The sequence below is a fragment of the Anas acuta genome, chromosome 2, assembly GCF_963932015.1.
Source record: "Anas acuta chromosome 2, bAnaAcu1.1, whole genome shotgun sequence".
In the NCBI taxonomy this organism is placed as follows: domain Eukaryota; kingdom Metazoa; phylum Chordata; class Aves; order Anseriformes; family Anatidae; genus Anas; species Anas acuta.
This window is the reverse complement of record NC_088980.1, coordinates 128,795,929-128,822,530: the sequence shown is the minus strand read 5'-3', so window position 1 is coordinate 128,822,530 and position 26,602 is coordinate 128,795,929. Positions and strand designations below refer to the sequence as shown.

At 43.3% G+C, this 26,602-nt stretch overlaps 1 protein-coding gene across 3 annotated transcripts in view; it reads left to right on the top strand.

Moving 5' to 3' along the window:
• ZNF704 (zinc finger protein 704) overlaps positions 1-26,602 on the top strand; it is a 99,582-nt gene that overhangs the window by 52,877 nt on the left and 20,103 nt on the right. For all 3 annotated transcript variants that reach the window (XR_011093086.1, XM_068672165.1, XM_068672163.1), the window contains exons 3-7: positions 9,449-9,552; positions 13,731-13,963; positions 17,142-17,242; positions 19,375-19,636; positions 25,742-25,846. Coding sequence is in view for 2 of the 3 variants with exons in the window: in XM_068672165.1 (XP_068528266.1) it covers positions 9,449-9,552; positions 13,731-13,963; positions 17,142-17,242; positions 19,375-19,636; positions 25,742-25,846 (805 nt within the window). In the remaining variant the exon portion in view is untranslated. The remainder of the gene's footprint in view (positions 1-9,448; positions 9,553-13,730; positions 13,964-17,141; positions 17,243-19,374; positions 19,637-25,741; positions 25,847-26,602) is intronic.

Below are 26,602 nucleotides of genomic sequence, written 5' to 3'. Positions count from 1 at the left end.
ATGGTATGTTTTGAAAGTACAACCCTAGGTCTAGTTCTGTGGTTTTTGACTTCTGTTACTTGGGATGCAGGACATTTAACAAATAATCCTGACAAGGATGTCATTTCTAGAGGAGGGGAGAGGTGTGGGGGAGGACAGATGGTGCTGGGTACCATGGAAAAGAGCCTGGCTGTGTCCTCTTCGCACCCTGCCTTCAGGTATTGATACACATTGGGGAGATCCCCCCAAGCCTCCTCTTCTCCAGGTTGAACAGTCCTGGGTTGTAGCCAAGCTTTAATGAGTCAAAAGCCAGCCAGCTTCAACAGAGTTGGAAAGACTGTTGGTAACCAAGAAGAACAAGAATTCAGGAGGGTGTCCCCCATCTTCTTGAATGTCTGTCAGATTGTAGTTCTGTACTGTCTGCTTTCGTATACACAATTTCTAAAATATCTTCAGTCAGTATCAGTGCAGCAAAGGAGGAGTGTTCAAGCTGTGGGACGAGAAGACTGATCCCTCAGCTGTAGTGAGAAGGTGACCGTCTGTGAGTTTGCTCTCGGTTCCTGTGGAAGAAAGTAAGTTGTTAGGGAGGGCTTTGAAAGGGTCCAACAGTTGTTCCAAAGGCAAGAGGAAAGATTGGTGTTAAGGTTAAATATGTTGTCTTTGTAAGAGAGGGTTCAGAAGAGAAATATCTTTGTGCTCTGTTTGTTTCTTGAGAGACCAAATACCAGCTGCCCTCGTTGAGACACTTTGTATTGGCTAGGTCTGGAGATCTTCTGGTGTTAATACTTTATCAGTTCATGATGTCATGTTTGAATTGCAATTTTAACCAGACAACAGAAACCTCTCATCTGTAATTGTGAGATTAAAATAAAAAAAAAAAAAAGCCTGAAAAATCCCCAAGACTTAATGGTGAACTACATGTGACCTGAAATGAGATTGTGCAGTGGGGAGGGATTATGCAGTGTAGAGTACATGGCAATATGATTTAACTTAGTGCAGAATGTATTTTAAATTCAGGGTGTTTTTTTTGATATCTATTTCAGTCTGTAATCTAGCACAATTTCTTAAAAAAGAAGGACCCAGTTCTTCTTTAGCTCTTGCACACATCACTAATCAGAGAGAAAATCAGTTTCTCTCTCTTTCCTGAATCATCGTGGCACAGAATCAGTGAAGTCGGTTGAAATGTGGCCTGATCTCTGGCTTGATAAACACAGAAGGAGCTCGGTGTGAGGGAAAACTGAAGCTGCTGCGTATGTTCACATCAAAACAGCATGTACATGTACTGTGTGTGTTCGCCTCAAAAAGAAGATTTACAGGCGGGGACATCGTAGCAAATAAAACAGTCCTAGGCAAAAGTTGTGCTTGGAGCTTCTGTTCTCCCTCTCTGGTGGTGTGAAAACAACATAACGATCAGAAAAGCAACCAAAGCAAACGTGATAAAGGGTAATATTTGTCTCCTGAATAACGTAACTAGATTGCAGTGCTCCTGGAACATGAAACGCAGGCAGGAGGACAGCTTACAGAGGAGAAGATGCCATGGAAAAGAAGAGTAGAGCCATAGCTGACAGATAATGTATTGGAGTCTGGTCACAGAGCATAAGGAAATCCGTAATTCCTGGGTTGGTGTGTTTATCATGCAGCTCTTGCATCCTCCTTCGAAACAGGCAGTGCTGGCCACAGAGTGCTGGACCAAGGGGTCCCACGTGGAAATGTGAGAGTGGATGGATGCGTGCCTGATATTTGCAGCGTATACCCTGCTGGCCTACCTGAGAAGTGTCCAGAAGTGCTGCTGTCTCAATAATGATCTGTCCTGGGGGGAAAAAACAAAACAAAACGAGAAAACAGAAAGAAAAATGCTGTAAGTCTGAGCAGTAATCAGGCTGGATGTAAAGATAAGTGTCAGTTGTGTTTGTTGGCTGCAGTGTCCTGCAGGCTGCCTGCAGACACAGGGCGTGCTGTCCCCTCCCTGGGCTATCAGTTGGCATCAGCGGTTTCCTTAGCACGTCTCACTGACCTGGCACTTTTGATTTGTTTTGTTGTTTTCTAGCAGTCCAGCCGCTCTGCTCTGCCCATCGAGCACATTGCTGCTCAAAAGTGCAAAATTTCCTGTCCTGTAAGCAGTACCCCATAGAGGCAACCCCACTGATGAAAGTGGCTATGCCTATGAACAAGCCAGAACAGCAACATTAAGCAGAGGCAGAAAAGGGATGGACATGAATAGAATGGATAATATTTGGAATAATTGCTCTGGTGCTCCAGGGCACTGTTGAGACTCGGTTTGTAGAGGCTGATTTATTTATTGCATCAGCAAGCGGCCTTTTAAAGTAGAGGAGATGGAACAGAAAATCTTCCCAGGCAATCTTCAAGGATTGTGGGTGACTGTAAGGGATAACAGTTCTCCGCAGGATGCTATTATTCCTTTCTGAATTTAATTTTTGCTTACCACTCATCGTGTATCAAGTGATTACCATTCGTTTGATTGCTGGGTTGAAGTGGACTATTCCTATTCTCTGTCATATTCCTACATCGACTTCTGTTGCTGCCCTTGGGGCTCTTTGCCAAGATGTGCTTCCCTGATAAATCAGGGCTGTTTGCAAAGTAGAAATTACTCATTTGATCAAATTTTTTCAATATATAAAATAAATTGCTCATGTCAACTACAGTTTATCTCCCAGTGTTGAATTTGTCTTTCTTAACTGTTCCCAATCTCATGGGCCAGTAATGACAGCGGTTTCTTACCTTGCACCCCAGCGCGCTGATACCCGTGTGGCGTAAATCAGAGAAGGAAACTTAGAGTTTCCTGAAGACATCTGGGATAGCGACAGTCAAAAGAGCAAGTCTAGAGTATGTGCTGCACCTACATCAGCCACCCTTCGAACCAAACACTTGTGTTTACCTGGTCTGAACCTGCAACATGGTCACTAAAACAAATAGGTTATTTTCTGTTAAGTCCTCACGCTTTTAATGGTAACCAGCAAAATATCTGGCTTTAGAGTCCTGTTTTTGAGGAGTCAGGGGAAGGTATTTGTGTTATCTGACATGAGGAGGTATGAAAGACTGGCGAAATGCTCCGTTATTACCAGTCCCTTTCCCTTTGGTTCTTTTGTTAAACGGATTTTCTCCTCCAGGACGCCGAGAACCGCTCCGTGAGCAGTGCCTCCCGTTTGGTACGACTGATCTGCAGAGGCACTCTGTTGTTTTTAAACCATTACAATCCAGATAAAAAGTCAGTATCTGCGCTCCTGATGGCTCTGTAAAGACTCTGCAGCCCCGAGCAGACCAGCCAGGCTTCCCGAGATGCTTTGAATAATTGAATCTCCAAGTCTGTCAGCTTGGCCTGAGGGAGCTGGAGAGCTTAGAGGTGGCCTTTGATGCCTTTTTCTTTTTTTCCTTAAGAAGTTCAAGTATATATTTTTCAGAAAAAAAGTTCCTGTATTTGTATAATAAAGACTTTGATCATAATTAATTTCTAGTAGCTGTCAGTAGCCTTAAAAAATTGCTTGTACGTAACCGGAACAGCAGAGACACAGAAAGGGCAATTATTCTGTGCATGAATACAGTCCACAAATATCACAAGGACAGTGTGGAAAAGGTTAATTGCATGTTTGGCCAATATGAGCAAAGGCAGAAATCCCGAACTTCTAATTACTGCATTATATTGTTGTGTTTGTGCTTCAGATATCAAACACCGGTTCTCTTTTTAGATGTATAAATGGTAATGATCCCTCATGTTTCCAGCTCTGTCATTACAGTGCCGTACTGAATTAATATAATCTTTGAAAATATTTCCCTTTGAGTTTGGCTTGGTTGTGAGAAGGTACAGCTTTTCCCAAAGAGTGCTCAGGACCTCTGACTGTTCCCGTGCATCATCTTTTTATTCAAGTTTTGCTTTTCTCTTTGTTTGCAAAGCAGGTTAATTTTTAATCTTCGTAATCAACAACCAACCACAACAGCAACGAGCAAGATCAGTTCACTTATTTGTCTGTACTGTCAGCATTTTGAGTTGTTCAATGGTAACCGAATAGTGTTGTAAACATAAGCTGTTGTATGGACTCATAATGTTTTGTAGCACATCATTGTGGGTCTTTGCTCAATATAGAAGAGTGGCTGTGGTTATTGAGGTATCTGAGTCACAGCCACATGCACGGCTTTTCTTGCTGGTTCCTCGTTAATGGATTGTCTTTGCCATTAACGATGAGTTGAAGAAACCCAAAATCTTTTATTTTACATGTAGAACATAATGGAGGATTTCCTCTCCTTTCAGAAGGGCTTTTGCTATGACTAGTACTGATTACAGCTTTCATTATACGATTAATCACATTTTTGCTGTACAAAAAAAGCCAGCAACAACATGTTTATCAATCAGTATTGCTGCAGTGCTCACCTTGATGTGACGTGCTTATAATCAGGTGGCGACAGTGAGACTTTTCTGCGTTTTTTTTACTGTGTCCTGCTAGTGAGGATAGCGGTAAGAAACAGGTAAGTGCAAGTCTGCCAAAACAAAGCAAATTGTAAGCCTTTTGGTAAATCTGAATGTTTTGGCCATATGGGTGATGCTTAGAAAGTAGAATAAAGAAAGACAAGTTCAGCAGAGCTGGATCTGTGACCACCAGCTTCTGCAGCCAGCTTTCACCTAAAGCAATTGGAAATACCCTTCCCTTCTACAGGGGCTGGTGTTCATGTGCTGGAGCTCCTGCCTGTCACTACTCTTCCCCTGCCCAGACAGCGAGCCCGTGTCTCGTTGATTTGAGCCTCACTGCATGGGAGGTGAAGGTAGCGGGTGTGGGAGTTAGCCAAGGGTTTGGAGTTGTGGGCAGGGAAAGTCTTGTTCTGTTTTGATTTTATTTTTTCTTTTTTCTATGGTGAAATAGGAGAGCTTTTTTTTTTTTTTTTTTTTTTTTTCCCTTTTAAGTAAGGTCAGTTTTATCAAAAACACCTGCTAACATTACCAATTTTTCTGCTATGCAGGGAAAATCTGCTTGGGTAAAGTACCGGGCCTACCATGCAGTCTGTCCAAGAGGAAGAGTTGCGGGGTTTTGATCTAAGCCAGACAAATAGTAAAGGTTGCTTGAAGAAAATCAAAGGTAGATCGGAGAGGCTTTAACACTAAAATTCACTACATATTTTTAATGTTTTTGTTTGTTTGTTTGTTTTTGAGAGAGGATTAAGAGATAATAAGGAGGGGGAGCTCCAGCTGCAGATGATATCATGGTGAATTGAGGGCAGAACCAAGGGGTACTGGTGTGGCCGGAGCAGAGCAGACACCTGCAAAGGTGAAGGTGGGCTGAGGAGATGGGGAGGACTTTGAGGGGGCAGCAAGTTGTGAGGAGCTGCACCAAGAGCTCAGCCTGGGAATTCAGCCCCACGAGGAACCACGAGCTGTGGGAATGAGGCAGCAGGAGCTCAGGGTTGTATCTGCTTTCTGCCTGGCTGATAGCAGCCATCGTGGGCTTTTTGAGAGGACAAGTCAGAGCATCCCAGATCACAAAAAGTAAAAGCAAAGGGGAATGCCTCCCTCGGGGGCTCGGGTGGGTCAGCTCAATGTTAAAACCCAAATGAAGGCTTGCAAGGGACTGCAGATGTGGTCGGGGTGATGCTGCAGGAGATACTGCCAGAGGAAAAGTCCCATCAGGGGCTGGTCAAGGCCAGCAGTCAGAGGCAATCTGCAGAGACTTGGACGAGGACTTTCTGCATAACTGAGTGGTTTGGGACACTTGCCTAGCCTTGCCTTCTGCCCTCTTGTGCTCACCTTTTGGGTCTTAACTTCAGAGAGCTCTGAGAAAGATGTAATAGTTCCTTAACATTATCGTATGGTTTTCAAAAAAAAAAAAGTGGTACATTCATCAGCAAAAGAAATGAAAGGGGTGGATGAGCGAGGGTAATATTTACTTTTAATTTGAGCTGGGCTATTAAAGAAAATGGCTAATTTAAATACCCGGCTGGCCAGGTATGGAGTATTACAGGGACCAACTGAAACTGCTGTGGAATTGGGAAACCCTCAAGCCAAGAGACACAGGGCAGTGGTAAGAGGTCTGTCACCGAGGTCATCTAACATCCATGAGTTATATCTAAGCCAGTTTATTAAAATTCAGCTGTTGGCTTGTATTTGGACTTACAAAACACTCAGGGGATTCTGGGCACTGCTAAAAATATGAAGACTTGGAAATAAAGGATCCCAAACTGTTTGGTCTTGAGTGCAGGCTGGGCTGACGTGAATTTCCCCATCCAGAAGCTGGGAGAGTGTGACTGAGAACTGGGAAAGAAGAAATCTTTGTAGCTGGTGCAGTAGACGATTTTACAGCTGATTAAGATTTCATTGCGCCTAATAACTGTGTGAGCAGTGCCAGGGTTTATGACTTCGGTCTGCAGAAATTGGCATGAGCGATAGTGGAATAAATGGCTTGTGAACAATCGGTTGGTAATGGACAAGTTATCCTCCCCCTCTGAGTACAAGCACCGTCGGACAGCTGCGTGCACGTTCAGCTTCCCAGCACGAAAAGCTGGAAGAGACGGGGGCAGTCTGAAGGCTTTGACCCGAGTGTGTTTGTGACTGAATGCAGATGGCTGAAGTGGTTCCTGTCTTTGGTTTTATGCTTTGCCTCTCTCTCGAAGGCTGCTGTTCCTGCAGTGGTGCTGGCTGAATGATGCACGAAATACGTGTGTTTATGTTCAGGAGCTGAACTGCAGAAATGTGTTGGGAGCAGATTCACATCGGGCAGTGCTTGGAGCTGCTGAAGTTCCTGCAGCTGGGAAGTACGAGTGCAGAGTCCCAGGGGGCACCCGAGGAGCAGCAAGGATTCGAATTGGGCAGAGAAAAAGAAAATGAAGTTTTATCTCCTTGGGCTCTCCATGCTGAAAAACTGTTAAGTTGATCAGGTGAGGAAAAAACCATGGACACAGGTGCCCGTGCTGACAATTTGGGGCATTACTGACCCAAGGCCAGAGCAAAGGGTGGATTTTCAGCACAACAGTTTGAGTCCTTGCAGGGGAGAAAAAGGCATCAACGCAGAAGAGCCTGAATAAGTTAAATTTATAGAGCACTTGGAGGAACTTTGTGTCCGGGATTAGCTCTGGGTCTTTAGGCCCTGAGATCTTGACACCAACTTGGCAAGCCCTTGCAACAACTGCAGCTGTGGGATTTGGTAACTCTGCAGAGGCCTGGGCAAGATCGTGTTAATCACGTTGCCACACATGCAGAGCAGCCTTGGTGGAAAACTGATGGCAGACTCCAGGGTTTGGCTTTCCCAGCATATCAGGAACCTGTTATTGTTCCTTCCCCGTAAAGTGCCGAAGTGCAAACATTACTGGTTCGTCCGCAGCAGGATGAGTGAGATGGGGCAGTCAGGGGAGCGCTGTGTGGGTGGACTGCGGAGCAGCAAAACGCTTCTCAGGGAGAGGATTTCCATACTGGGGCGTTAGGGAATTGGAAAACCAACTGGCAGGACTGGTCTCCAGGAAATGTAGTTGCTCCCTGTCGTCCCTGCGGAGAAGGCTTCTGTGTCCAGAGGGATTTGGCGTCCCAGGTGGCACGCTCCTCTGCAGATGAGAAGAACTGATGGGTGATGGATGCAGGTACTGGCGGATCATAGCGGGTATCCAAGACCTTTTCCAGTATCTGATGGTGACCCTATGGCTGCTGTGCTCGTTGCAAAAGCCTTGGCTGGATGAAAGGAGGATTTCTATGGCTATAACCAGAACAGCTCATCAGTGTCCCAGTTCCAGGTGCTGATGTCTTGCAAAAGACACTTAGGAGAGCTAAGCTGTTAGCATGGGAAAGTGTTCGTAGACATCCACGTGGGTCCTTGCATCAATCAGCCAGAAGGCAGCTATGCTCTGCTCTGTGGAGCAGTTTGAGGCTCACTGAAATATCGAGAGGCTTTGACTGTAGCGTAGTTTCCAGTAACTGAGTCTTTCAGCTGGTTTGGGAGAGCTGCACGCAGGTCAGTGGATAAACTCGGCACCTGAAATGTGTCAGCTTGTGAGTCGGATGTGTTGGGAGCGATGCGTGGCATTCCAGAGCTCTTGGTGACTCGTCCCTGTGTCCCGCGGGCCCAGAAGGATGGAAAGCAAAAGTCTGCTAAACCTGGTGGGTTTCGTGGTTGTGTTCTGATACATTGACTCTTCAGAAATTGTTCATTGTACTTCTGAACTCCTCTGGAAGAGTGGTATTTTGGGGAAAAATAATTATAGTATATATGTTTTTACAGCCAAAAGAAATTCTGCATTTTTTTTGGAGTTTGTTTAAAAAAAAAAATAAATAAATTACTCCTTGAGTGATAGATTACTGAAGCCTGGTTTCCCAAGGCACCCCTTGTCTTCAGGTTGTCTTCTCCCTGCCCTCTCCCTTATTGCCCCTTCCCCATCCCCTGGGGCTGTGGGTGCTGTGGCTGGATGGGTGCTGCCAGCGTGTATGGAGCTTTCTCTGCCTTTCCTTCAAGGCAGTGCATGAACATGATCCCTCTCTTCTGCCTCTCTATCGCCTGAGTTATTTGTTTGTTTATTTATTTATTTATTTATATTTTTCCCACAGAACATGTTGATCTTATCTGTAAAGCGGCGGCGTATGGCTGCTTCCCAGCCGCCCTGTGCTGTCCCGCTGGCTTGGGTGCTTGGTGCTGAGCCTTCACCGGGCTGACTCAGCCCATTTCACCAGCAGAAAACTCCTTATTTTTTTTTTTTTTTTTAATTTTTCCTCCTGTACCAATTTTCTGCCAATTTTATAAGTTGAATGAATTCAGCTGCTGCCGGTGGCTGTGGGCTGGGTGGGAGAGCACCCTTCTCAGCATCACCTCTTCAGCAGCCTCACCCTTACCTCGTGGCTGAATAGATGCTTGGAACTAAAGGCTGAAGGAAACATGACTTGTATGTATATGGATTTTAAATAATTGGTAAATAATCTCATCAGGAGAACTTGTGGAGTAGAGTAAAGGAGGGTTAAGGGCGTTACGGTGAAGCAACAAAGAAATAATGCCGTCCCTTTGTTCTAGTTCCCAGTTCTTCCTCACCCTACAGAGAGCAATGGGTGTTGTTAATGTTACTGGTCCTATTACCTGCTTTTGCATCTCTGTCCTCATCCAAGAAAACCCATTAATCACCCGCTTTGGTTTTAGCATATGACTAGCTGGAGTTGTGAGAAGAGGGAACGGAGTTGAACTAATGGAGTTATCACAGTACTCCTGGCAACTTTCTGTCAAGATGTGTTCTCTTTTTCCACTCCTTTTCCTGTTCACACCCCGCTGTTGTGCTTAAGTAGCCACTTGGTGTGCTCAGCTTGACAGAAGACAGAAACCTGGAGAACTTCAAGATTTTTGGAGAAATCACAGAATCCTAGAAGTTCTGTGATTTTGTGATAACTTTGTTTGCTGTGGTCACTGGGCTTTGCCTTCTTAGGGTTTGGTCTGTTATACTAAAAACCATATCTATATATACTTGCTGACATGTTTCCTGCCTTCTATTCACTGTTTTTCAGAAAATCTTCAGAAGAACTGGACATGGATAAAGTAACAGCAGCCATGGTACTAACCAGTTTATCCACCAGCCCTTTGGTTCGCAGCCCTCCTGTCCGACCCAACGGTAAGCTGCAGAGAAATGCCCGGCAGGGACTGAAAAGCCCCAAACCTGGGAATTGAGTACACGGGCTGTAGGGGAGGGATGCAGTGTGGTTATCTGTGTAGGAGGAAGAGAGAAGAACGTGTCCTGTTTGCCAGAGGCGGTGCTGGGAGCTCCTTTCCTGAAGTCGTGGAGGAGAAGGTGTGAGGCGTTATCATCTGGCTGTGCCCCTTGTGTGCTGGGACAGCACTGAGCACAGGTCCGGGGTGCAGTCCTGTCAGAAATGAGGAAAAAAATGATTCCCTTCCCCTGGAGCCGCCCCTTGAGCAGAAAGAAAAGGGGGAATTAGCACCGCAGGCCACCTTCTGCTCTCGCTGACGCGCTGCCTCTCCAAGCAGCCTGTCTGCGTTTGCACACACACCGTAAATAATCTGGCGGTTCTTCTTGCCCACATGCTACCGAAAGCAGACCAGATTTGACTCAGCTCTGCGATGAGGCAAAGCCTTTGTGGATCCTGGTCCTCGGCTGAGAGGCCATGTGCTGGCAGCCTGTGGTGACACAGGTCTGCCGCTGGTGCAGGAGTAGGCCCTTGGCTCCTGCCCTGCTCCTCTGTGCCCTGCACAGCTCTGGGGGTCTGCCATCGAGCCCACAACCCCTTACAAGGCTACTTAACTACAAATTATACATGGTCTAGCAGAAGGCACAGGGATAAAAAATAAATGTGAGCGATAATAACGAAATCGCTAATGAATCATAATTGATGTGTGCAAGCTTGACTGGAGTTACAAGAGGTTTTTAAAACTGTTACGTGTTAAGGAATAATCTCAAAGTAGGACACTCTTGTTATGATGTGCCACCATTATTTGGGTGACACTTGGTTTTCTTGCTCACTTGTAGCAGTTAAATAGACACTAAATGCCCTCCTGCTGTAACTGAGTGGACTGCTGAGAGGAATATTTGCAGGTTGCAAATTAACATGGAAATAGTCTCTGCAGGTCTTACTGTTATCAGGGATGACCCCCTGAATTATGTCATACCTAAAACAAATCTATCCTATCAGGAATGTCATGGCTTTAAAGATTTTTATATGAGTAGCATTGTTTGTTTGTTTGTTTGTTTGTTTGTTTTCATTTTCTTTCCAGAAAATATAAGTGTAGTCCCTTTGGCTGAGTAGCTGGAAGTCGAGCCATGAACATCCATGGCTGCTGCCTGTGTGCTTTGCACAAACCTTCCAGATATTTTAAAGCCAGCAATGCCTGTAGATTAGCACAGCTCTGACGAGCCCTGAGAAGTTTCTGGTGGTGGTGTCCCCATGACTGTCCTGCAGGGCTGGAGGCTGCCTACTCTCAGGAGGGAAGGAAGACCCGGTGGGGTCTGCAGCCACTCCAGCTCAATGAGACCACAGGTGAAGGCGGATGTGTGCCAATGTCCCAGGCAGGGATTCGGAGCGGCTGAGACATGTACATGTCCCTCTTAGCATCCCCTGTCACTGGGAGGTGCTTGCTTGTAGGGCAAGGCAGTTCTGTCACCTCCACCAGCTTCAGCAGGTGACAGTCGTCAGGACCTGCAGTGCATCTTAGCCAGCATATGCTGGCTGGGAAGATCTCCCAAACAAGCCTCTTTGAATTGCTAATAGGTAAACAGGAGCTATTAGCTGCGTTTGATACTTCTTTTTGCAGTGCTCTTTGATATTCCTTCACATAGATTGTTTGCATCTTCCCCAAAATCTGGGAAGACAAGCTTGAAAAAGCAGTTCGCATGTTTTCGGTAGTCACAGATGAGATTTTGAAGCTGTTGCTGGGCACGTTCTCCCTGAATATCTTAGTTTTGCCTGAGTGGAGGCTTATTAAAGACTTCAAGAAAAGTGCAAAGATTTGATAATTTAAAACTCAATTGGTATTGCAAGGCTAGGCTCTGATCTTAGCAACACAAATTTAGTACTGATGACTCCTCCCCCCCCCCCCCCCCCACACACACACAAAAAGGGAGGGGGGGCAGTAAATAGTAGAAAGGAGCATTTCTTTTAAAAAATGGAATTCAGCCTAGAAGTAGAAAATCATATTATCATTGATATGAAAGTCTGATCTTTGCTGGAATTCCTGGGGGTGATCACCCATATAAATTGGATCAGAGTTTGGCCCCTATTTCCCTGCAGCTGAGTAATATTTGGTCTGGTTCTCTTTCACGCACTCCAGCACCATGAAACAAGCCCCAAAGTAAGAGTAAGTTGCATTTATTCTTAGTTTAAACTCCTTTACAGTGACAGATTTGTTAGTATTAACAAGAACCAGTGTTTGTTTTTCTTCCTGTTGTCAACCTCATTCAGTCTTTTCTTTCATATATTACTTTAAAAATGTTCTTGATCTAAATCTCTTTCTCAGTAAGGTGAGGAGGAGCTGTAAAACCGGAGAATACAAAGTACCACTGTAATGTGTCAGAAAACAGTAGTTGAAAGAGTGCTGTTTCCTCTGTTTATTTGAACAAATGCAATTTTTAAACTATGCAAAGTTCACAAGTTGATACCAGATGTACTCCTTGGCTTTGGCAGGAAACTCAAGTGCAAATACTTAAAAGAAACAAAAACCACCTCAATTACAGTGGCATGAAAATTCAGAAGGCTGTAACCATGAACCAAAACACTACATTTTCATACGTTAACTTAGTAGCTACAGGAAATATGTGTCCTTTTCCAAGCAGGATTATTTTGTTTATCAGAGGAAAATGGGGTTTACAGCCAGTGGCCCTGATCTGTAAGTGCAGGGACTTGGCTGCTGCCCGTGCGGGCAGGTATTTTTATACGTGTGCTTACATGATGAAGCACTGAATTTGGTTTTGTGAGCAGCTGATGTTAATAATTAAGGGCTTTGTCCAAAACCAACTGAACTAGGGGTTAAATAAATAAATAATAAAAATAAATGATTCATTTAATTGTTTTTGGGGTTAAGCTTCTGGTTGCAGACATTATGTTCTTGCTGACATCATTAGTTAAATTTGTCTGTAAGAAATTGGGAAGGAATGAAGGAGTGACTTCTGCAGAACTCTTAAATGCAGGCACTGACTTGAAAAGGCTCCTGCCTCACACTTAAGATCTTATCTGTTAAAGAAACGTTACTTATTTTATTTCCTTGCCAACTCCAAAGTCAGGTCTTGCACAATGCTCGGACACCTACGGTGCCATTGAGAAAAACTTCTGATGCCTGACTTCTGGTGAGACCTCACAAACAGTCCCTGCCTGGTTCAAAGCTGCAGCTTCGGGCAGAGCCCCCCGTGGTATTTATTTGGCGTTGCACTGCTGGGTGTGCTTGGCCCATACCTATGCATTGGCTGGGGACCTGAACCTTCCCCTCCTGCCAGAAGCCCTTTTGGGGCAGAGAAGAGGACCTCAGTATGTGAAATAGGGCTCAAACCATGCCCCACACAACTCTCACCCACCACAGCGTGGCCAAATCTGTGGGTTTGGGTGCCTGCTAACCACCTAACGCTGGGGTAGCTGCTGCAGTGAGGAAGGGGCTCCTCCAGCGAGCAGGTGGGACAGGGTCCAGGGATGCCACGTCTGAAACCAGCTGCCCAGCCACACACCTTTATGAAGAAAACGGGATATCCTTCTAAGGATGCATCCAGTTACACCAGGATGTCAATTAGCCAGAGGTGTGTGTGCTGGCAGAAGCCTTTCTCATAAAGAAGGCAGTTAGAGTGTAATTAGGGTTTTCTTTGGTGTTTTAGTGCTTGGATGATGATGATGTTTTTGCAGACACAGCTCATGTCCTGAGGTGCAGAACCTGTGTCCTCTGCCCAGGGGACTCCTCTTGGTGGTGCAGTGGTTTGAGGCTTGCTCTTATGCCCCACTGCGGTCATGTGTTGGTGTTTAAAGATCAGAAAGTATTTGAATGCTTTTCCTTAACTTTTCATGCAGTATCTGTGTGCTTATCACTGTTTATATTCCAGAACAGTTTATTTTTCTAGACCCAGAAATTCTTTTTAGAAAACTGTCTTCTTTTTCCTTAACTACAAAATCAAGTGTTGAACATGGCTATTAACAAATGTGTGCTCTGGGATAGATGTGGTTGTCCTCCCTGTGTCCAAGCCTTTAACTTTCCTGTGCTGAACACCCAGTTAATTACCAATGTGGTACCTAAGCCTTAGATAAAAGTGCTCCTTTGCCCTTAACACGTGATACTGATGATGGCTGTTGTTCTTGACAGAGTCCCTAAATGGATCTTGGAAAGAAGGAGGATTTGTGCCTTCTAGTACCAGCAGCAGTGGATACTGGAGCTGGAATGCTCCCAGTGACCAGTCCAACCCATCCACCCCATCTCCACCTCTGTCAGCTGACAGCTTCAAAGCTTTCCGAACGCCTTCCCAGCCAGATGATGGTATTGATGAAGCTGAAACAAGCAACCTTCTCTTTGATGAACCCATTCCTAGGAAAAGAAAGGTTAGCTTCCTCTTCAGTTCCATACCTGTAGGCAAATTGGGCGTTGGTAAACTTACTCTGCCATGAGGAAGAAATGGGTCACCCCCATTCTGTGTGCATATCTCTCGTTGGCATCCAGTGAATGTAGGTGCTGAGCCTCGTCCCTGTGTCTGTGGTCTCCTCACCTACTGCCCACGCTGCCATCAGCACCGCACATTTGCTGGCAGGTGGTGAGGTTCTGCAGAGCCTCCTGCTCGGAAAACAGCAGCATGCTTTCCAGAAGGTGTCGCCTCTGGCCATTCAAGGGATTTCTGTCCCACTGTGGCAAATTCTTTGCACGCAGGAGGCAACAGGCAGCCTTTACGTGTCATCACGAAGACTGGATATGGCCTTGATGTTTCATGCCCCCTGGAAGTGCTGTTTGTCTGACAGCGTGTCAGTTGCCTTAATGCTGCGAAGCTTTCTCTGCACAAACATATGGGGTGAAAACAGGAGAGGGAGATGAAACCCCGTGGCTTTTGATCCAGTATTAGCAGTGGCCGAACTTATCCATGGTAGGAGTGCAAAAGCAAACTAAATAAAGCACAGCGTAAAAAAAGAAAAAAAAAATCCATAAATAAAAACAAAAAAGCACCGCTATGCCATCAAAAGCAGGCTCCTCTCGAAGAAAAAGAAAACAAAGAGATGGCAGTAGTCCAAGTCCTCTTCCTTCCCAACACAACAGGACAGGTTTTACATAGCAAGATGAAAAAGAGCTTTTTGTAAGAAAGAGAAAAACAATTTATTCTCCCTTAGTGACTTTGTTTCTGGCTCAGTCTGAGGCAGTTAATTGCTTCACCACCAGCAGGAAGAAGTTTTAATGATCGTATAAACGTGTTCAGATTTATCTTCTTGCTCCAGACGTTGCTTATTTGCTGACCCACACTGTTCTGCTCGTGTTTGTGGGAGAAGGGTGTAAAATGTTTTATGTTTTTGTTTTCCTAAAAGGAAAATGTATATATTTTGGAGGACACTTTTTTTATAATAAATTAAAAGTTAGACCTGGTTGTTAAACTAAAGGCAGAGATGATTTTGGGCTGTGTGGCAGCAGGAATGCAGAAGTGTGCTGCTTGGCCTTTTACTTTTCAGTTAAAGTTACACTTATTATCATCACTCCTATTGTTCAGCTGTGATTAGACAGATGGCTTTACAGCTGCCATCGTTATTGTTATGTAAGTTGTCTTTGAATATTTCTATTTATGTACACACCACAGATACATTGCACTGTCTGTTCCCATTCTCATGAGTTTTGCTCTGTATGGGCAATGTTTAGTTTAGGTAAATAATAACAATACCTGCTACACTATGTTATGGATGAGCGACGTTTCCTGTGGTTCTTTGATTCTGGCCCCAGCATGGCACTCTGCCTGAGTACATCTTCACGCATTTAGAAGCTGAAATAAAAATGTTCAGGTTAATTCTTCTTTAGAGCTTCAAAATCAGAACAAATAGACATGGAAATAGTGATTGGTAACCTGACTTTGACTCATTGAAATTTCTTCCATTGCATATTAGCAACCACTTCCACTAAGAAAGTTGCGTAAAAGTTTCCATTAAGGTAGTCATTCCCCACCAAATCATTTAATGTTCAGTCATTTTCTAGAATAAAACTTTAAAGCCTACTAGGCAATTTGGTCAGAAATGGAAGCGTGGTTTACCTTCCATATTTCTATTGTGTGAGATTTCATTTGGTTAATGTTAAAATTCATTAAAAAAAAAAAAAGCATTGACAAAAAAAAAACTAAAAATGCACTAGAGAGATCGTTTTTGCAATGTAACCAGAGGCTGATGTAAAATCACTCTGTGTTCATAAAGGTACACACGGTGTTCGTGGCACCGTATCAGAATTCCTAAGATGTAAATGATAAGCCTGATCTTCATCTTGTCACTGTGGCTGGTGGTGTTTTGTTGGTTTTTAAGCTGATGACAGTATTCAGTCTTTTTTTTATTGTAAAAGTAAGAAATTTATCTGTTAGAATTGCTAGATTATGTTTAATTTTAGGAAGAAACGGTTCTGTGTTTATTTGAATGGTAGTTGTACTGTCAGATTAAAAAAAAATGCAGGGAATTTATGTGCAATTTATTCTAATGTAGAAGATTTTTGTACAAGCTATAATCAGTACCTCAGGTCTTGCAGCACCTAGCATCCATACTTCAGAACAAGAGCTGTTAGACTGCCAGATAGCTGTGAGAACATGCTACTACAATCAGTTCAGGTTTCAAAAAGCCCATCAGCTCAGATTTTTTAAAAAATTATATTCTAATTGTTGTCTTTATAGCAAATGCTGAAACTTACATCTACTCGCATGCCATTCCAAAGGGTCCAAACTCTTTCTCTTCAAGATACAGAGGAAGCATGTTATTAACTCTAAAGATATGCTTGGTCTGTTGTGTTTTTTTAATTGAACTTTACATGAGCATATTCATTTAATCTTGCATGTAATTAAAATTATAGGTTAATAATACAATATTTAGAAGCTCTTCCTCATGTTTTCTTTAATAATACATCCTCTTGTAAGAGAGAACGTGATTTTGAGGAAGCACAAATTATTTAGGTATTAACAATCTTTATATGAAAGGTATAAAGTTGGTGTAATCTGGGGATTAAGTTGGCTTTTAAAATATCTGTAAAATTCTGTGACTTCTGTGCAGTTTGTTACCACGTCCTGTGCTTTAAACTGATGATTTGTATTCTCCAGTCTTCAAAATAGTGAAGGTGGGGGTGGGTTATAGTCAGGTCTGCCATGCTTTAAATCAATGACAACTCAGTCTAATGAAATCACATATGCACAAGAATCTCATTAAAATGAGATTATACACATAGTCGTTAAAAACATTAAACAGAGTTAGATGGAATTCTCACTTGTCCAGGCAAGGGTCGTAGGAGCTTCATGTCATGCCAAAGAGCAGAGAGAGGTAAGCTTTTGGCACAAGCTATTCCAGTGGCTTTCCACCAGGATTTGTTGGGTTCAGTGGGATTGCACTGTCAACAGAGCCAGCTGCAGTATTACAAATTCAGAGTTAGACGCTCTAGACCTTCAGTGATTTAGCATACAGATAAAACAGTGTTTTGTAACTCTGTGTTTGTTTTGGGTTGCTTTTTTTTCATCTATCTTCCATGCAACTAAGAAGAATATGTTGCTTTACTCATAAATTTCAGAACTCCATGAAGGTGATGTTCAAATGCCTGTGGAAAAACTGTGGAAAGGTACTGAGCACAGCTGCAGGGATTCAGAAACACATACGGACCGTTCACCTTGGGTAAGAGACTGGTGTCTTCAGAAGACAAAAGGATTTGGTATAGGAGGCAAGCAGTCACCCTTTGCCAGGGAGATGAACCAGATTATCCTTGTCTTTTCTAAGATTCCCAGCTTTCTGATGAAACCGTGGAGCAGTGTATTAAGGTGAACAGGAACTCTTACCAACAGCAAGGCACTTTCTTTTCTGAACTTTTGTGAACTTTGCTAGAAGGTCAAGTGCAGCTGTAGATCGCTAATGTCCATGCAACTCAGCAATATTTGGTAGAGAACTATTTTTACTCTATACCTGTGCACTGCACATCACACCCAGACTGAAGCCATGTGAAAGATGACAGGTTTCAAGGTCTTGCATGAATACTTCCCAGTTTTGTTTCATATCACATTGGGTGCTTGCACTGGTTCAGATTCAAACCAACCCAAAAAAAAAAAAAAAAGAAAATGAAACCAAGCTGCAAACTTAATATGTGTTTATGTGGACTAGAAGCAAAAGCTCTTACATGATGCAAGGTTTTTTCAGAACTTTAGTTTTCAAGTAAAATCTCCTGTGCAGTTCCCCGAGTGATCTAGCTGTTGAATACATAATTACAGGGGGTCCTCATGCTGCCTCGTGGTGTCACTGAGAAAGCAGCCAGGGCAATGAAAAAGGGAAAAGGGCTCCAGGTGTTGTCTTACATGTCTATGTTCTTTGAATCTTCTTTTCTCATTCCCCTTCTTATGGTCTTCACCCGTGAGATACATGGAAATATATCTGGTGTGTAAGTCTGTTAAACAGTACTTAAAAATTAAAGTGACCGTGAGGGTGTAGTCTGGTATGGAGCTCTGGAGAGAGACTTGCAGGCTTGCAAAGGTGGCAGCAATTGCTGTTGGGCTGAGGTTCTGAAGAGTGAGGTTAGCAGAAAAAAATCTCTTTATAAATGCCGTTATAAATTTTTGTCTTGTATATTGCTGGGACATGCTTTTCATGGCCTGGGGCAGGCAAAAGTAAACAGCAGAACTTCCCTAGAATTTGGAGCTTGCAGCTTTTTGGGGGAGAGAGGCTTTTGGTGGTTAACTTAATGTGGTCCAGCAGATAATATTTTTGACTGAGCCTTTCAAAAATGCTGAAACCGTGCTCTCTCAGTGCGTTCTGTTCACTAAGGTAGCAAGAGGACCACAGATAGAGTTATATGGGCAAGCAGGCTGAGAAACAGGTGAGGGGCTGCTCTTGGGGTGCATACCTGGAAGAAGGGAAGTCCAGCATTCAGCCCTGATGTGGGCATGCACAGGAGGGCCCACAGGGCTCCCACACTTTCCATAGGGAAGTTTGGGCAAAAATATGCGCATATGAGCTGTGAGTTACATTTGAATAGCATTTGGCTTGGGAATGTGTTAAAATAGTGGTTTGGGATTTCCAGATGATGCATAGTCTGTTGGGAACTGCTGCTTTTGACTGGGCTGCTTCACTGCCAGCATGTGTGCTCTAAGACACAACAGAGGGTGCCAGGGGATGCCTTTTGTATCTTCCCCTTCAGCAAGTCTGCATCTGGAGAGTAGGACCAGAAGGTCCAGCACTGGCAAGCCAGCCCTTACATGTCCTTCGTCTGCCTGTGTCTGAGGCACTGTTACCTAGCAGCTTTTTCTGTTACGCCAAGGAAAGTTACAGTGAACCATGGCCATAACTGTATTTGATTTAAATAACACATGATAAGATAACAAATTATTTGCTGTTATGTTAGTAAAATATATCTTGCCCGTGCCTGTTATCTCGACATGTCCTTCTGTGGTTTCTCTGCCATTTATGAAGTTAAAGGGCTTTGCAATTCTTGTTAACTTCAGTGGTTAGCAGTGGGAAGCAAATACTGATATTTAAGTGAAAGCGTAGAAGTTAAACATCAAGTCCAAGGTCAAAGAATTAGTTCAGAATAACATAGAGGGAAAACAAGTTTTAATTCCTGCTTCTTTTCCCTTCAGACTAGATGATTTTCTTTTCCTCTCCCCTTCCCTGCGGTCAGAATACTGATCAAGTAGGCAGAGGTGAAACTGGGAATATTAATTTGTCAACAGTACGAATATATGTGCTCATGCATGTAGGACTTAAAACTCACCTTAGGGTTCTTGCTTTCATTTAATCAATTATTCTTTGTCTCGATACAGACGTGTAGGAGAGTCTGACTACAGTGATGGAGAGGAGGATTTTTACTATACAGAAATCAGGCTCAACACGGACTCAGTAGCCGATGGCTTAAGCAGCCTTTCCCCAGTCTCTCCATCCTTAGCATCTCCTCCTTCGTTTCCCACCCAAGATGCAATCCGTCCTGAAACTTCCTGTGCCAAAACTGAGACTAAATTGATGACACCTCTGAGCCGCTCAGCTCCTACCAACCTCTACCTCGTACACACGGACCATGCTTACCAGGTAACGCGGGTGAGAGGGAGTTCCACTGCTTATACTAACTTCATTAATGTAGAAACAAATGTCTGATCACTATGTTTGGCTTCTGAAAAGCCAAACCTAGTTTCAGAGGGTTCAAGTTTGATGGGGCAGCCAGCAAGATTTATCTCATTTAAATCTAATGTCTTCATCTGAGCTAGTTGTTTGTTTATGCTCCCACCACAGGCAGTGGACTTTGGGTTATTATCTATCCAGCCACACATAGGTGCATCCTTGAGGTAGAGAAGAGCTGCTCGGTGTGTTCCAGTGACTACCCACAGACTGTACTCACTTTCTTCACTGACTGTAAGGAAAGGCCAAGGTGACGTGTTCTAACGTGGCCTCCTGTGTTGTAAATGATCTCATGCAGTCAGCTGAATCCCTCCCAAAGTGTTACCCATACAAACAGAGCTGAAACTGTGTCTGGAGGCAAGTACCCAGCAGATGCCAGGAACAGTTCGTTTCCTGTATTTGTACAGTGCGAGATGTCAGTTTGCATATGGGAAGTAGAGCAGCAAAAATGGAAAGGCGTATCTGGGATCCTCCTACTCTTAAGGGTAATTCTTTGCAAATGGCAAAAATCCAATGAGATCCAAAGTGCTGTTCCAAAAACTTCCAATTAAGTTCAGACAGAAAGCATTAATTGTAAAAGTGCACTAAAATTTGGCTTTTTTTTTTTTGTCTGGATACCATATGGGAAAAGAAGAATTAATGCTTTGAAGTGGTGTGGTCCATGACCTGCATATGCACCGGAGAACTGAACTCTGTTAAATTTATCAGATGCAATAACTTTTGTATGCAGCACGGTGCAGATGAAGCCCTTTTGTTGTTTGTCTGGAACAGACCCATTAAAGGGGCAGAGGGAACCACCCAGAGACTACAGGCTTGTTTTGGACTCCCAAGCACTGTGGAAAACCTGGGTGGAAGTTTGGCATCTCAGGGGGCTAGTTGCATCAGGTGGTGCACCAACCTGGACACTGATCAAGCCAGTAGGAGATGACCTTTTTTCTCAGGCTGATTTAAGCCCTGCCTCTCCCAGGGCGAAGCACCAAATCCTGGCTGCTCACTGCATTTGAGATTGGCAGTCATGGCACTCTTTTTCCTGCAGTCTGAAGACTGGCTCCATCCTCCTTTATCTGGCAGAGAAAGGATATGCCAGCCCTTTGCATTTTTTTCCAGTCTTTGAGTAAAGCATTTGATTAAGGAAATCATGGTTCAGATGTTTCAACTGCTTGAATTGGAATTGGGCTGATGTATTCTATGGTATCAACCTGCATGTATCTGAGCTCTACAGATGCCTCCTTTTCAAGTTGCTCCATTCTGAATACTTCATTTCATCAACAGAGAATGGACCTGTGCTTAACTGTTCAAGACATTCTCCTGGTGAAAGTGAGAAACTGGGGTCCCTGCTCCAGTTCATGTTTAGGTTTTCCTTGCCAAGGAATCAGGTTGTGTGGAGCAGGGCAATGGGATCCTGTATAGAGTCCTCTCCAGCCCAGCCAGAAAAAACTGTGGGAGGGAAGGTGGAGATTCAACTCTGACCAGAAAGAGGAAGAATTAATTAAAACCTGTTTTCCTTTGTAACATCCAAGCATTCTTATGACCAATCTGTTGTGTCAAAGGAAAAAGAAGGGAAGGTGACATCAGCATCTTTAATATTAAACAAATAATGTTTAATATTACCACAGTTTTGATGAAGTCTGTATTTTTTTTATCAGAATTAAAAAAAAAAAAAAGGTATCCAGTGGGAATATAGTTATGAAGACAGTCTTTCATATGAATCAGAGCATGGAAGTGCAAATTACTTCATTGGGAGTAAGTGAAGAGGCAAAATTCAAAGCTCAATAAACTTATTTAAGGGAGGTTGGATAATGTTCATCCCAGAATTCTTATTAATAAAAGGAAAAAACAAATACAGAATCCAAAGTTGGGGTGCAGAAATCCTAAACAGATCTGTTAATCTGCGTTTCTAGTATGACTGGCAAATGACAGAGTACCTGCAGTAAGAAGGGAGTAAAAGGGTAGCGATCAGGCAAGTCCTCTCTTGTCAGATGCAGTCATATGGGTGAGGAAAGATCTAGAACAATACTTGAAGAAATAGAGATAAATGAAGTAAATTTCAGTGGAGAAACCCTGAAGAAAGACTAGAACAATCTAAAATCCAAGAAAGAAAAAAAGGTAGTTTTTTTCAACAAAGAAGAAGCAGTACAGTAGAACAAATCCCTCTGGATTTGAGGAGAGTTTGATCTTAAATCATATAGGCAGTATTTGTTTGGCTAGAGATAAATTTTAATGTAGGAGTGAAGCTGGGAAGTAAGGGAGAACAACAGTGAGTTATTTTGAAGGGACTGTAGGATGTTATTAGTGGAGCTGTATGAAAAGGCAGTATTTGGACTTGATCGCATTTTCATTAAATCATTTTGATACTAGGCAAGTACTATAATAACAAACTCAGGAGATGTCAGCAGTACTGAGATTTGTGTATCATGTTTACATAACTGGATGATCTTAAAAATAATATGTTTTTGGATGCAATTTAGTGGCAGAGTATGCAAAGTCCTGCACCTTAGGAATTAATGAGATGTTTCTGCTCTAAGCTGAGGTGGCTAGAAAATCACAAAAGGAGGAAATCTCTGTTTATTGATCAAGCACAGAATGACTGTGAGTCAACAACAGTGGAGATGTGAAGGGGAAAAAACAAAACAGTTATAAGTTGTCTCGGGTGAGAAATACAAATTTCTTACAGGTATTTTTATGCCACTGTACAAGACCATTATATAACTTAGCTGAAGCTGAGTATGGTTCTGGTAACCCACATTCAAGGATGGTGATCCCAACTGGAACAGGTAGAAATAGGTGATCAGAATGAAGAGATCCCATCCAGCATAGGGACTGAGAACTCTGGCAAAACAAGATCTGGTAGGGGATGGGATTGCTGCCTGTGAAGAGCATTAGCACAAGAGTAGCTTATTATAAATTGGCCATAAATATACTTTGATTGGAAATCAGGTGGAAGTTTCCAAGCAAAGTGAAATCATGGGTATAGAAACTCTTCAACCCGTTTTAATGTTATGGTTGCTTACCTGATGGAAAAGGTTGTCTAAAATGTTAGCCTGAAAATAGGGGCTGTGCTTGAAGTGCAAAGATGCACTTGTAGGAACCAAAGAACAAGGTGATTGTCTAAATCTCATCATGTCTGAGGTAAATATTTAGGCACTGTGAAAAAAGAATTGAGCATCATAGTATTTTAGGAAACTGCAAATTAAAGCAATTTGAAACTTTTCATACCTCACATTTCATTATGAAACCAGTGCCTCTACCTGTTAAGTTTAGCTACAGAGTAGCTACAGGTGGGTTCTTTCAGCATTTAGGATTCCACTTGCAGGTTTTACTGGCATCCCTCGGGGAGCAGCCATACTGGCACTGACATCCCAGGAGATGCTGAGCACAACCCATTGCCTTCAGCTCCTTCTGGCAAAAGCCAGTGTGGTTTCATGAAGGCAAAGTCGTGCCTTGCTAACTTAATATACGTTTGTGGCAAGATTACCCAATAGTGGACAAAGGGAGGAGTGTGGATCTGTTTTTGTTGTTGTTCAGTTTGTTTTGTTTTCAGATTCTAACAAAATTTTGATATTGTCTCTTACAGTGTCCTTCTGGATAAAATACCCAGTGTATAGCTGAATGTATACACAGTATTGTGGGTGAACAATTGGCTGAAGGGTCAGGTTCAAAGAGGTGTGGTAACTGGGGTTACATCAGTTACAGTAACCTGTATACAGGAGTTGTGTACACACTGAGTGAGTGTGTGGATGGTGCTAAATTAGGAGGAGCCATTGATTCCCTTCAGGGCAGAGAGGCCTTGCAGAGAGATCTCAGTAACTTTGAGTGCTATGCCGTCACCAATCGAATGAAATATAAAAAGCAAGTGTCAGATTCTGCACCTACAATGGAGTAATCCTGGATGTACATATAGTTTGGGGGACAAGTGGCTGGAGTCCAGCCCTGCAGAGGGTTTTGGTTGATGATAAGCTCAGTATGAGTCCACAGTGTGCCCTTGTAGCCAAAGGGGCCAACTGTACCCTAGGGTGCCTCAGGCCCAGCACTGCCAGCAGGTCGAGGGAAGGGATTGTCCTGCTCTGCTCTGCGCTGGTGCAGCCTCCCCTCGAGCACTGTGTGCAATTTTGGGTGCCACAGTATGAGAAGGCCATAAAACTATTAGAGGGTGTCCAAAGGAGGGCTACAAAGATGGTGGGAGGCCTAGAGGGGAAGACACATGAGGAGAGTCTGAGGTCCCTTGGTTTGCTTGGCCCCGAGCAGAGCAGGCTGAGGGGAGGCCTCATGGCGGCCTGCAGCTCCCTCATGAGGGGAGCGGAGGGGCAGGCGCTGAGCTCTGCTCTCTGGGGTCAGCGACAGGACCCGAGGGAACGGCATGGAGCTGGGACAGGGGAGGATCAGGCTGGGGGTTAGGGACAGGTTCTGCACCCAGAGGGTGGTTGGTCACTGGGACAGGCTGCCCAGGGCAGTGGTCACAGCACCGAGCTGCTGGAGTTCAAGAAGTGTTTGTACAGTGCTCTCAGACACATGGCTTGGTTTTTGGGTGGTTCTTTGTGGGGCCAGGAGTTGGGCTTTGACCCTTGTGGGTCCCCTCCAACTCAGGACATGCTGTGATTCTATTTTCACACGCTTCTGTTTAAATAGGGCTGTGATAAAGCACTGCAGGTACCACCTGAGTCACCACGTTTTTCCCAATGCCTTTCAGTGAGGCTTTTATGTTACTGAGCTCAGTAGACACGTACTTCCTCGAGAAAGTGGTGTGTCTGTATTGATTCCCTTGGAGCTGTCTGCAGCCTCAGCAGCACACAGAGCATAGCTGCAGTAGATGGAGTCATTCAGTTGTCTTGGTTTCTTTTGCTTGGAGAGGCTCCAGGGGATTGCTTCAGCACTTGTTTGCTCTGAAGATTATCTTTAATGGGGACAATCAGATTGTAGTTTGTCATCGCTCCTCCTCAGCGTTGTGGCTCGGGGAAGCAGTGAGGCAACTCCAGCAGCCTCAAACATAAACACTGCTTACATAAATGCTTTGTGCTCTTGCAAGGCACAAGCAACTGAAAGACAGAAGGAAAGCTCATTTTTAAGAGCAGGTTCTTCATAAATTTAAACCAAGGGGCTTTTTTTTTGTGATGAAAGCTTAAACCTAAAGAGTCAAAGGAAGTCAGTTGGTGGGGGCTTCTCACACTCCTGCTAAGCAGGGTAAAGTGCAAAGTTACAAATTTCCTGACTCTGTCAAACAAACAGGGATTCAAAAGGAGGGGGGAAAGGAGTTGCAGAGGACACAGAGCCCAGTGAGAAAAGCTGGGGGAGGACATAAGATGAAAGAACAGTCTAAGCTGTAATTACTGGGGACTGCAACCCAGGGTATTACTGGGTGTTACAACCCGGATAGAAAGAAAGTACAAGTTCCCAGGACTGTAAGAGTCCTTCAGATACTCGCTTTAGCTGTTACTGAATCCCAAGGATGATGTTCAGCTCCTTATTGTTAATAAGAAAGGCTGTTTTAATTATGTTGATTCTTAGGAACATTCATCTGATGAACGGAAAATGGCCAACCCTTACCATTAACCCTGTTGTCCAAAAACACTCTCCAGGCAATCTTCAGTTGTTTAAACCAGCTGCTACCAGTTTAAATACTTCCTTGTTTATCACTGTGGGAAGGTTAATTGTTTCTAATACTTTTTTTTTTTTTTTTTTCTGCTGGCTGGCATTATTAAATACGTTTTTTTTAATATGGTGCTTGATTTCATTTTTTTTTTATCAGATCTAGCTTTTAAAGGTTTTATGTGGATTCTTGCAAGAGCTATCATCTCTCTCTAAATAAGGTTTTAAGAACAGTGGTATATAAACATGTTCTTTCCCTCCTGGCTTATCTGTGATTATCCCTCTCAGTAACAGAGTAAAATGCTTGTCACTGTCAGCACGATGAAATTTTTTTCTCTGCTTGCAGATTTACAGTTTTGAGAAGTGAAAGATCCCTTGAAATGCTTTGGAAGAGGACTGGTTCTTTTACTAGAATAATATTTTCTTTTCAAACAGGCCACTCCTCCGGTGAACATTCCAGGGTCAACAAAATTCACTCCTAACGGCAGTAGCTTTAGCATCTCTTGGCAGTCGCCTCCAGTTACCTTCACCGGCATTCCAGTAAGTGAATAATAATTAAAAAAAAAAAAAGGTTTTAGAACTTTTTGTGTTTCACAGCGTCTCATAACATCAGGGTCTCTGACCCTTTCTTCAAAAAAGCTAGTGTGCAAGGCCTAATTTCTGAACAGTACTATGGAAATGTTCTTGCTTAAACATAAACTTCCAGTAGTCCTAAACACAAAGCAATATAGGTGTGAATACTGTAGGGGGAGTTAAAAACCTGTATGAAAGCTTCAACAGGATAAGGTTTCTGGGGCCTCGCATGGTGATTAACAACAACAGATGTAAATCACTACCTTTAAGTAATGGAAATTCTTCTGTAGTACAAATAGAAATAAATATGCATATAACATATTCTAATTTTTATCGGAAAGCAATTTTCAGTATAAATTATTACTCTCTAATCATAAACCCATTTCATATCACAGCATTTCATTTAATACTGTACTTTATGATTTTTTACAGTGTATTGCATAAGGCACATTGCTCATTTAAGAGCCATATAGGTTTTTTTTCTTCCTTACAGTGAATATTACGCATGGTGATAACAGATACTACTTCCCTCCCTTTTCTTCACCAAGCACATCTCCAAAGCCTCTGACTGTCAACCTTTGGCAAATCTTGGAGATTTTCTGCAGAGGCTGTGGCATCCTGCAGGGCCGATAAAAAATGAAAGTGGCTGAATCAATTACATTGCACTCTGCCAATGAATATTTATTAAATTCCATCAAGGAACAACTAACAGTGAAAGACATC